At 38.4% G+C, this 12,213-nt stretch overlaps 1 protein-coding gene across 1 annotated transcript in view; it reads right to left on the minus strand.

Annotated features, from left to right (window-relative positions):
- Positions 1-33: 33 nt before the first annotated feature.
- ZMYM2 (zinc finger, MYM-type 2) overlaps positions 34-12,213 on the minus strand; it is a 66,324-nt gene continuing 54,144 nt past the window's right edge. The window contains 7 exon segments of the mRNA XM_009082078.1: positions 34-527; positions 2,893-3,013; positions 3,373-3,624; positions 4,720-4,834; positions 8,747-8,898; positions 9,866-10,034; positions 11,156-11,250. Coding sequence (XP_009080326.1) covers positions 335-527; positions 2,893-3,013; positions 3,373-3,624; positions 4,720-4,834; positions 8,747-8,898; positions 9,866-10,034; positions 11,156-11,250 — 1,097 coding nt within the window. The 3' untranslated portion in view covers positions 34-334.

Genomic DNA, 12,213 nt, shown 5'->3' on the forward strand with positions numbered 1-12,213 from the left:
AGTTAATCCCTCGTGCCTAGGGGGGGGGGGGGGAATTACACATGGCACATTCTCATTCATATTTTGCAATGTAAAAAGTTACAAACATACCTAATCAAATAAATAATAAAAAAAGAATCTGAAATGTGTTTGTTATGTCTCCTAAAACCACTATGCAGAATAATGGAAACTTTCACTCACAATTTATTTACATGGTAATACCCAGGAGAGGGTACGCACTGCTACAAAACTCATAAAACGAAGGGTAAACTTGAAATGTTTTCCATAGTAAAGGTCTAGCAGCATGACTATATCTAATGCTGTTTGTTTTCTTGATGGGTTTTGGAAGTTTGTTTTAATCTATGTCTTCATCCAGTTCATAATTGTCTTTATCATAAATATCTTTTACTAAAAGAACCCGTACGAGCATATTTTCCAAAGTGCTGCGGTCCAGGGAAGTGGCAGTGTACCAGATGGGAGACTCTGCAGAGACAGAGCACTCTGGTTGCAGGTAGAACATGTCTGTCCTCTGATTCAGATTCTGTGGGCTGCAAGGGAGAGAAAACAGAGGGTTACAAAAGCAGCCTCATGGGACAAAACAGTATGTTAGCAGTTCCAAAATCCTGCACAAGCAAAACTCTAACTGTACCTAGGCAAGTCACAAAAAAACCCAACATAAAAAGTGGAGAAATGCAGTCTTGTTCACAGAAGGAGCTACACCAGGTCTGGCTCAAGCCCAGCCAGTCCCATATCCTCAGAGCAGCCTTGGAGTTCCAGACACCTGGGACTTAGCAAGCATACAAGAGACCACAGACTCTTCCAGCTTTCAAAACCTGCAGATTCAGGACTTGCTAAACCAGAAAGTACCTTCCATGATTTGCAAAGAGTCCCAAGACTGACATCAGCACAACTGCTGGCTGATGTGGCTATCTCTGAATGTAGAGCCTGGGGTTCCCTTGAAAGATCAAGGACAGTGCTCTGAGATGCACAGAAGTACAACCAGCTAAAATCCTTCCTCCTGTTTTACGTAAAAGGCTAGTTATTACAAATCTCAAACCTTTAATTCCTTACCCACTATACTATGGAGTTTGACCCAGCTCAGAAACATCCTCTAACATCCACTAGAGAAGACTTCTTTAAGGAAATTCTAGTAGTTTGTCCATTTAGGCAAGTCTCAGGAAAGAATTTTCAATTCTCTATGTGCAAATGCTCACTCATGTGCCCTCCTTCATGAATACTGTAGACTTGAGGAGTCAACTCTATTTCATGTTTCTTCAGCAAAAATAAGAATTTTTACCCGGTTACCTTCCCAAACTGGATGATAAGATTTCAGGTATTGCTTTTCATCTCCTGGGGCGAATATTGGTCTGTTCTGCTCTCACATAAATCAGATTAAGAGTCAGATGAGAAGTAAAATATGTTTAAAATATTCTAATAATCTAAACATTTCAACCTCCTTCCTACTTTCTTGAAAAGCCAGGAACAAGAAATGACACAGTGTTCATAGCTGTGAATTAAAGTATCCTGAAATTTTGGCTGCAGTTCTCCACTGGGTGCCAAGTATATTTCAAACAGCTGGCGTTACCTATAATGTTACAATAGTTTTTAAAGTGTTAAATACTTGATTAAAATTATTTAAACAAAGATGCAAGGTGTGTGTTATCAGAAGCAGGAGAAGCAGCCTGCTGCTTTAGCTAACAACGGTGACCAACATCTGCAAGACAGCATGACTTGAAATGATGCTCCAAATGGGTTTAAGTGCTTTCTTTTCCCCAAAGTTGAGATGTTTCTAAATAAACAAACAAACAAAAATTATATGTCCTCTCTCCCCTACTGGCTGTGTAACTCAGTTCAAAAACCCAACTTCAGCTTTTTAATAACACATCCTCTCCTCCCCATTTGTGGCAGGCAAAATCTCCCTGCAACAATCAGAATTGACTGAGTTTATGAAAAACAGGTGGTTGCATTATCAGACCTCAAGCCACTCTTTACTTGTTCCTCTCTCTAACATCACATACTTGCACTTTTGCTGGTGCTGTGTGTGAGCTTTTTCTTCACCTGTAAGACTAAGATGCTGTTTTCTAACACATGTTGTGTCTCATACTTAATTTGATTTATTGTGTTGTATATACAAGGTGATGTTATTTCTTTGGTATCACTTGCCTGTATTTCCCTTAGAGTTACATAAAATCCACATTACAGGCAGTCAACTTAAATGGTTGTTACAATTAAGGCAAAGTATTTCCCAAGAAATCCTGTCTTCAAGCTTCCAAAACACTTAGCTACTAAATTGTTTTTCTAAGAGTTGTCTAAGTTTTAGGTTTTTTTAAAATTTATTAACTTCTGTGCAGACTGAAAGGAAACAAGCTATTTCTAAATGCTGGGTTACCATCAGTAGCATTTTTCCTACTACAAAGTATTTTAAACATGTCTTCACACTAGGTATCTCCAAAGCATCTACATTTCAGATTCCTGGTAACTTTGAATGAAGCAAAGCCACTGTCTCAATCCAGTTCTTCCTGAAGAGACAGGGACCTCACAAATGAAATCCTCAGTGGCAAAACCTACCAGATTTACCTTGCTGATAATTCTCTGCAGAGATACTTGGTGTTCCCAGTTAAGGAAATAGAATTGAATTCTAATTCCCAGACGGAGTCCTCAACAATTAACACTGCAGTACTCTGCTGCTTCCACACTTTCTGCACATCTTGTGCAGATACAGAACCAGATATTTCAATACACTTATTTAGGTATTATAGATCTCAGTCCATTCCCTTCGCTTAAGCTTAGGTATTTTTCAGAAGATCTCAGTCCATTCCCTTCGCTTAAGCACATTTGATGCTGCATCAAAACAGTTCCTTTTGGGCCTGGTTTACTCTAATTTCCTTCTGTATTACCCCATATTATACTTACCTTTTAGACAGATAGCACTCAAACATTTTCACAGGGCATCTAGCTGGATCAGACGTGTTTTCAATTTGTTCAAATACTGGTTCATCATCTTCATGTTTCCTTTTTCCAGTAGTAATTTTATCTTTAAGAAGAAAATCAACAACATCTAAGCTGTAACATGAAGCTATTTTACATTTTTCAGTAATCCTATCAGTGTGGGCTGTCCCCACAACTATGCACATTTGCAAACTGGAAATGCCACTCACAGCCACAGCAAAGTCACAGCATTTAGCATGGAGACCAGTGGGCTCAAAGGGATCATTTAACGCAGAGATCCTGTAGTCTCCGTAGACTACACTCTCCAATTAAAGATCTGGGAGCTGAGAGTTGCTAAACTTTATGCAAAGGCAGAACTCTGGCTCCTGAAAAGGTGCCCAGATGTCCCTTAGAGGAGCACCATTTGGATGCTCCTGCAATAGTAACTTTGAACTACCATAGTACCTTCACTATCAGCTCTGCACAGGGAAGACACTTGATATCGAAGACAAGCTTTGCTTTCCATTGTTAGAGGATTTTTTTTCCACTGTCTAAAAACAGTGCCAAAAGAAAGTCTTAAATGTTGCTCCACTGTTTTCAGGCCAAAATATTTAGTGTTGAAGTAGAACAGAGTATTCAGAAGAGCAACTGGTGAATGTGATCCTAGCTGTTTAATCCTCCAAAGGTAATCTTCTTCAACTCGAGAGAATATTGATCCTGGAAAAAAGAAGGAATATTAGAAAAAGCACAATGGATTAGCCCATAAATTACCCAGGTGCAAAACAATCAAGTCCATGTGTACTGTAAAATGTAACAAAATGTTCCTGACAGAAGCCTCTGATAAGCCAATTTAATTGTATACCCACACCCCAAAACCACCTCTTAGAGACATTCACTGAGACAGCCATAGGGAAATAGCAGTACTGGCAATTTCACAGAGAACACACTTTTGTTTAATTACAGCAGCACTGCTGACATGCAGCTCCCTTGTGTTATTACATTTAAAAAAAACATTCAAGGGGTTAATCTTAATTCCCTCATAAAAAGCATATTTTTGAGTTCATTTTATCCTGCTCAGGAAAGGCCTCCAAATAGCGTAACAACTTCTTTCTTATTATTAATGGATACGTCATGTGAAATGTCAACTGAAAACCACTCCTGGATCGTAACAGGGTACAGGGAAGGCCCAACACAGAGGCTCTCCAGAGCCATACAGAGAGATGCCAATACTGAGATGAGAGAAGACAGGGTCTGGCAAGGACAAGCTCTCACTCAAGAGAGGATTGTGGGAAAGATGGGAGAACAGTTGATTCTGCAGTTCAGCACCAACATCGATCTGCTGGGGAAAATTTGCTTTCTCCATGAAGTAACAATCCTCTTGAGCAGAAGACCCATAGCAGAGAGTCCTCCTAATCCAGCTAATAAAGGCTAAAACATATCACTTGTTAGCCCTACCCACACATAGCCCAAGGCTTTCCTGCCTGCTCTCACCTGGGAAGAAAATAAGCAAAAAAATAAATTCAGCTCAGGTAAAAACTACAGGTCAAAAGAGCTTATTCTAACTTTTCCTCCTAAAAATGGATAGCCATTTTGAAGTTTAATAGGCAGCAGCAAGATCAACCCTCATAGCATGGATTACCCAGAAACAAGACAGTAAGAACAGGTACAGTCTAAACTGAAATCTCAGATGGCATCTTTATGATTCTTCATCAATTACTATTGCAATGCATACAATTATTTTATATATCTACATGCTTAACAATATAGAACTATTAAGAGATGAAAAACATACGTGACCAAAAAGACAATTACCATCTGGAAGTATGCTTGGCTGCCAACTTCGAAGGATTTTATTTAATTCCTGTTCAAACGTCTGGTAGACTGGATCAATAAATATGTTGTCTTTTCGATTACTTCCATATAAATACTACAGAAAAGAGAGACATAGCATTTATGATTCCAGATGAGAAAAACTTCTGTGCTATAAGGTTCTTTTTCAGTACAATGCTTGTGCACTTATTAAAAAAACAGTATCTAAAACTAAAGTTATGCCACTTTTCCAATAGAAGTTACCTGCAATATAATGTATGTTGTAAATTTCTAACTGGATATGAATCATAGTTTAATTACAATGCTAACATCTTTCCTCTAAGATTCTCTGTGTGCAATATCATTTCAGTGAATGGGGAGTCATTTTAAAAAACCCAAACAATCCTCAAACAACTAATTTAACTTTTCCTCCACCTAGGTCTTCAAAGGAAAATCCAAAACACATTTACTAAGAGTCTGCCATTTAACATGTGAACTCTGTCCAGTGACAAAGGCATCTTCAACACAAAAGTGGGAGCAAAACCACCCCATGTATTTGTGGTAATGATATGCAGCAGTGCAAGAAAAATGCCAGGAAGGTGCAAGGCGCCTGCCTATTTTGCAATCTAATTTGCTTAACCCTCTTGACCTTACAGACAGAAATTCTTTTGAACCTTTCCCAAGAATTAATGGCTGAGGGCTACACTAGTATTTGACATCACCCTCTCTAGAGACATTTCTAAGAAACGGAGGACTGGCTTCTTAAATTTTCTGCTCCAGTGTTATCTTTGCATGAACAAGCCTGTTGTTAGTGACAGACAAAAAATGTACTCACTTCTGGAAATGGCATCTATTTCTGTACACATACTTGAAATAACATTGAACACAGCACTCATTTATACTAGGTGGTCATGGTCCAGCATATCTTGGCTTCCTTATCTTTGCACTTAGTTTCATGATACGGAAAAATGAATGATTACACTTCCTAGATGTCTCCAACACACCATCTTAATATAGATAACTATTTTATATGATATGTTTAACTAATTCTGCAGAGCACCATGTTCCCCCAAATGTGCTTGTTTCTACATATACCAGCTTTGATTCTACAAACCAGTGCTAAATGAGACAATACAGCTTCCTATAAGCCTCATGGGGTTTGTCCCTCTGTTCTCTGGCACATTTTTCCTCCATTGATTTTTCTTTTTCTCTGGTTTGTATTAAACATTTGCACTGAATGCTGGCAATAAAAATGAGATAAGACTGAAAACTGGTTCAAAACCAAATCACACGCAAGCCTGTAAGAGGTCAACTACAAATACTTCTGTTTGCTGGTTCAGAATAAGTGTTTGGCTGAAGTCTGAAATTCCCATTAGAAATCTGTGGAGCACCCTGGACCACCAGCACCACAGAGCCTGCAGAAGAATTATGTCGTGTTTTCAGTCTCTCCTGCTACACAACACCCAACATGCATCTGTAAACCTTTATTCCCACACCATAATGCTGTGCTCCTCTACTCTAGGAACTCTGATGGGGGCAGGATTACCATAAGCTGTTCCCACCTGAGATGAGCTCTACTGTAACCACAGTGAACAGGAAGGAACTGGACGTGCCCGACTCCCACGGCGGCAAACAGGCTGAATCACAGCCCACAGCACCTTCAGACAAACATCTGCCAAGCTCTATCAGCCTGAATTTTGCCCAAACAACCCCATTACCAGACATGCAAAGAAAACAAAAAAATCCAAACCCCAGCTCTCAATCTATACTGGGACAAAGAATGAAAGCCATGATGCAGCAGAGGAGCATGGCAGGCCAACACCTTCTTCTAGATGAATCCTCTCCACTAGATGCCTGCCTGACCATGCAGCAATCTTTACTTGTGTGATATTTTTCAGGATCACTACTTCAGAGTTATCAAGACCACAACTGAATCATTTCTGGCTGAAAGAAAAACAATTTCACCTGCAAATGAACCTGAACTGAGAAGCTCAGGGACCAGAGACCTGGAACAGATTTTACAATGCTTCCTTTAAGAAAAAGTTATTTTACAAAATCAAAAACACCCAGCTTAGGACTTGAAGACTCCTGTGCATTTCCCCTGTGCTCAAACCACATTACACCCATGAGGAAAAGCTCCAACCTGAGCACGTGTTTAGCCACAATGAGTGCAGTAATTCTGGTGAAGAGGAAAAGTACTTTTTTACTAACCTATGTTTTCTACATTCTCTTCCTTTGAAAAGAAACTTACTTTAAGTTAGCAAAATATTGATGATCTCTGGCACAACTTTATCCTTAACTAGCATCATTTAATCTCCTCTGAGCCCCTTCCAAGTTAAACAAAGCCAATACCTTTTATGCAGTGGCAGACAATTTTTTTCTTCCAGAGGTACCCACATGAGGGTTGTCAGATGGAAAGAACTAAGAAAATTATAGAAGGTAATGGAGTTTTGTTGTACATTAAAACAACTACATTGCATTTAGTGTATCGCTAACTTGTTTAAACACGTTTCTTCCTAAGGGTAACACCCCTGGCCAATACATACAATTTGCCATTAGCACACAGATGATGATGCTCACATGCTCCCGTCCCTCACATGCTGTCTGCCTTTGTGAAATGCAAACTCCTCAGAACAGGGCACATCTTCCTACCAGTCTGAACAGCAGTGGCCAACAAGTCAGGGATGTTAACATCACCTGAATTCAATACTGGACACCAAGTAAGCAATAGTTACAGTAAAATTACCACAAGTTGTTCCACTAATGTTCCAGCATTCTGTATGTGTATTAGGGCTCACGACAATTGTGTTGTGTCACACAAACTGTGGTTTTTAAAGAGCTAAAAAAAAATAAGAGTTTTACACATAACTAGCTTTCATGGCTGACAAAACAGACAATGTCAAAGGCACAAAGAGAAATGCAAAAAACATAAAAATATTACTCAAATTCCATTTTATAAACACATACCTCACTCTGTGTATTGTTTATCTGCTTAACATGAGTATTTTCAGTTCAAAAAAAAAGTGTATCATGCAAGTGCAGAAGCAGAAAGCTGAATATGAAAAACACCTCCTAGCAATATTGACTAAAAGGCACATTCACTTCACGCATTTCAACCATGAGGTAAAAATATCAACTCCTTAATTTTGCAGACTTGCGACACAGAAAAATTAGTGGAGATACTATTTATTTTAAAAACGTTTCAATTTAAAAATTTGCTATTTGATTCAAGCCCTCTGTCTCAAGAATGGAACAGTTTCAGGGTGATTGCAAACCCTGCAAACAGCTTGCTTTCCATATCATGGGCATTTTTTATTGTCTTTTAACTTGGATGAAATTTTCTGTGCTCTCAGCTCTGAATGCTGCTTATTTTATCTATGATTTGCCTTGTGTACAAAAAATTAAGACATCCCCTGCTTAAAAGACAAGCTGCAGAACAGTTTTTCTAATTACCTAGTGATATGTTATTGCCTTCACATACATTACATCTCACCTGACTCTCTTCTACTTGCTGTGTCTAAGACTGTCAATATAGCAGTTTCCTGCACTCTATCCTGACTGTCCACAGTCTGCAATATTCAGTAAATTAGACCTCCCTAAAAGACACTTCAATTAGGTTGTTTCCACTATAATGCTAAGGAACTGAGTATTAGTAAAACGTTTACAGACCATGCCTTGTTTCATTCTGTTTTTACATTAGACATCTTTAGGAAACAAAATGAATCAAAGTATTTGAAAAACCAAGGTCATTTTTACTGCTAATCACATGGTTTAACCCAGTAAGAAGCTTAAAATTATTACAATATACCGATCTGTATTTGAGTTTTCAAGACAGGTCTCCAAACTCATTTCCTACACAGACATCCTTCTACAATGGGATTTACACAGCACTTTCTCTGTGTTCCATATCATAGGCATTAGAGTAAGAATAGCTCCTAGCCAGTAAATCCACATTATGTCCATTCTTCCACTAAAATGGGTTACAGTCAAATCAGCAGACCCATTTCCCAACTCTACAACCTCTACTAACCTCCTGAATCCCAAGACACAGATAATAGATGCTGTCAGGTGCATAGTTCTCTCCATTTGGCCTCCGAATTTCATTGACAAAATGTGTCAACCCATAGTTTAACTCAGCTGAAGTATGTGCTAATAGATCTTCCTTTAATTTCACAGACTTTACTGTAAAATAGAGAAAAAATGCTACATTATACAACAGAATTATCACACAGGGAGGGTGGGATGGGGTATTTTTTGACTGTAAAGTGGGAAACTGGCTTGATGTCTCTCCACAAACCAATGAACACGACTAAAATGTACTAAGCAGTTTAAATGTTAGGTCTGTATTAAAATAAACAATGCTACCAGAGTAATGTTCAGATAATCAAATGCAGTAACACTTGCTAATGAATGTGCTGAGGATGACACAGAAGCACCCTAAGATGCTGAAGGGAAGACACTGATGTAGAGGGGCATCTTCAGGGGAAATGACAGTTTCCAAAGATCCAACAGCATATCATGAAGGTGCCAAGAGGCGTGTGGGAGCTGAAGAACAGCAGCAGTGGCAGCAATTCCCCTTTCCCCCCACAGTACAAATGTACAGAGAGAGGAGTGTTGTAAAAAGAGCAGCAAAGCTCCCCAGGAATGAAGGTCACCTCATGTCAGAACTCCCCAGCCACGTAATGCAGGCCTCAGTTGAAGACTGTATTGCAGGACAAAGAGTAGGATGTGTCTCCCTTGCAATTCACAAGTCCAGAAATGGTGTGAACTCCAAGGTGAGTTAGAATATGAGGAAAAATAGGATGCAAACAAAAAAATCAAAACGGTCACAGGAAGTCATAAGAGCCAGGAAGGTGCTGTCCTAGCTTGCATGCTAAGATTGAGACCCAGCATGTTGAACTAAATAGGGAAAACTAAAAAAAAAAAAAAAAAAAAAAAAGAGCTTGGTAACTCTGTGGTGAAATCTTCTCAGCCATTGTGGGAACGTTAGGGACAAGGGAGAACTTCTATTAAAATTTCAGCTGAGAACCACAAGAGTACAGCAATTTTCTGTACCAAACAAGAATCTGGATGCCAGATTTTTGGAAATACTTACTTGATGGTAACTCTGTGGTGAAATCTTCTCAGCCAGATTTTTGGAAATACTTACTTGATTTCAGTTCCTCTAATTCTGGGAGCTCTTCATCTAAATACCGAGACTTTACCCAGTGCTTCCATGCATTTACACCATAGGCATACTTGAATGGGAAACTACACTCCGAGTTCTCAGAGCTGTCATCATGTGACTGGTATTCAGACACTGCTTTCCTCTTCACTCCCTGCGATTGAAACACAGTGGTTAACACCACCAGTAGTCACTGACAGCAGTAATACACATCTGGGGCAGAGCAAGCTACAGGCCAAAAGACAAACTGAACATTCAGTGTAAAAAAATTAATTCCGTATGTGGTTTCTGTGTTGATCATTCTTCTAAGGACAGTATCTACCTGAGCTGACAGATGTTTCTAATCTGCCTTTGAAACTGATTCCAAACACAGACAGAGCAATTTTTGACAATGGAGTTGCTCTGTTGGTTTTATCGTATTAAGCAGCAAATATATGATGTACCAAATAATTCATTTATAGGATTTCACTGTGTGCAATGGGAATTTTCCTGTGTGCACAGGAAACAAATCTATGTCACAAGCTCAACTTCAGGCTCAACTGAACCCATCAATGGAACAGCCAGCACTGATCCCAAATTAAAGCATGTCCAAAGGTGCATATGTAGATTATGTCCAGTGGATAATATTAACAGTTTAGACTAAAAATTTAATACTAGAAAGACATTTATTCTTGGAAAGCTTTACTAAAAGTTGGCTGGGTATTTTTAAGCTGCAATATCTACTGCAGTTATTGGAACAAAACCATTTCAGCTACATGCCAGGCACAGGAAACTCTTTCCTCTTAGTGTCCTTCTAAATAAAAGACTATGGCTAATTTATTTGCAATGCTTAAACTAAGATTTTTGACTGAAAATAAAATCTGGGAAAATTACAAGCAAATAAAATTATTTTCTTTTAAAAACCCTCTTTTATATAGGAGATGCTGTAACTCCCATTATAAGCCATGGTAATGCCAACATTCTTCCATTTTGCTACCAAATTAAACAGAGACAGCTTTGTTCAAAGTAGAAGGTAGAAAAGCATTACTAGCAAAAATGGGAGCAGAATTTACAAATCACACTTCTATTAAATCCAGCAGTTATCTGCAACAGATATAGGGCCAAAATAATTTCATTATTTGAAATATATCAATTTACATCATAAAGACAGGATATTAGGTATGAATAGACAGCAACACATTTTAGAGAAGTATGAGAAAAAACCCCAAGAAACTGGCATATTTTTTCTCCACGTATTTTGTGCTTTTTTGATATTTTTAATAGCATGACAGTTACCTTCTTCTTGGACCGAGGCCTTGGCTGTTCCTCATATTCTTCACCAAAAACAGGAGGTAACAAAAACTCGTTTTCTGTATCAAGCTCCTCAGTTGCTGAAAATACATTAACAGAAACTTATTTCTAAACATATTTTGAATACTGCTTTGAAAAAACCAATGAACTATATCAGTGTGCATTAACATAAGGCACACATATAAACATTACCCAAGACTGGATTTTGGTGAGAGGAACCAAACCTATATATTCAATGTAAGACACGCTGTCAAAATGTTTATTTCTAAATAAATTGCAGAGGACACACTGCTCAACATTTTCAAGCATTATCTTAAGTCACTAAGGCAGCTTTTCTTACTGTGGACTCTTACGTAAGTTTTCCTGCCCAGGCTGTCATTGGTATCAAGAAGTTTTAAGTTACAGTGAGAATGAGCAGCTCTGACTGGAACAAATACAAATGAACTTTGTACATGCACTTTTGTTCTCGCATTTCCATCATTTCTATTCATGCTTTTTATTTTATATAGCACATTATACTTGGTTAAAAATATTAAGAATCAGAAGGCAAACTCCTTCAGAGAAACTGGGTTTAGTCTATAGTTATACAAGTGGTAGAGGTCGAGCTCATGATGGCTATTACAGTAAGTTTGGTAAGCAGTGCATGGCAATACATCAAAATACTCTTTATTTAGCGTTTCGGGGGTAGGATTAAGGACTCTATTTCAGGCAATGCAGAGGAATGAGATAACATATGAATGATTCGATGCTGCAAGTTCCACCTTTGTTTATTTTACTGAAGATGGTTCATCCCTTATTTAGCCATTGAACAGTGTCTTCGCTCAGAATTGAATGCTCTTTTGATAGTCTGATTCCACCACCTTATTTCTCGAAACACCTTTCAAACTGGTACAGATGAAAGAGCACTCACATGCAAAGACTTAAGAACTCTGCCCCAGACTACACAGCAGTCCTCCTGCTACCACAAAGAATCTTATCTCAAGAAACTTCAGTGTAATCAGTTACCTCTTACAAACATGCTATTACCTACTATTCAAGTTTGA

The sequence above is a fragment of the Acanthisitta chloris genome, unplaced genomic scaffold, assembly GCF_000695815.1.
Source record: "Acanthisitta chloris isolate BGI_N310 unplaced genomic scaffold, ASM69581v1 scaffold16409, whole genome shotgun sequence".
In the NCBI taxonomy this organism is placed as follows: domain Eukaryota; kingdom Metazoa; phylum Chordata; class Aves; order Passeriformes; family Acanthisittidae; genus Acanthisitta; species Acanthisitta chloris.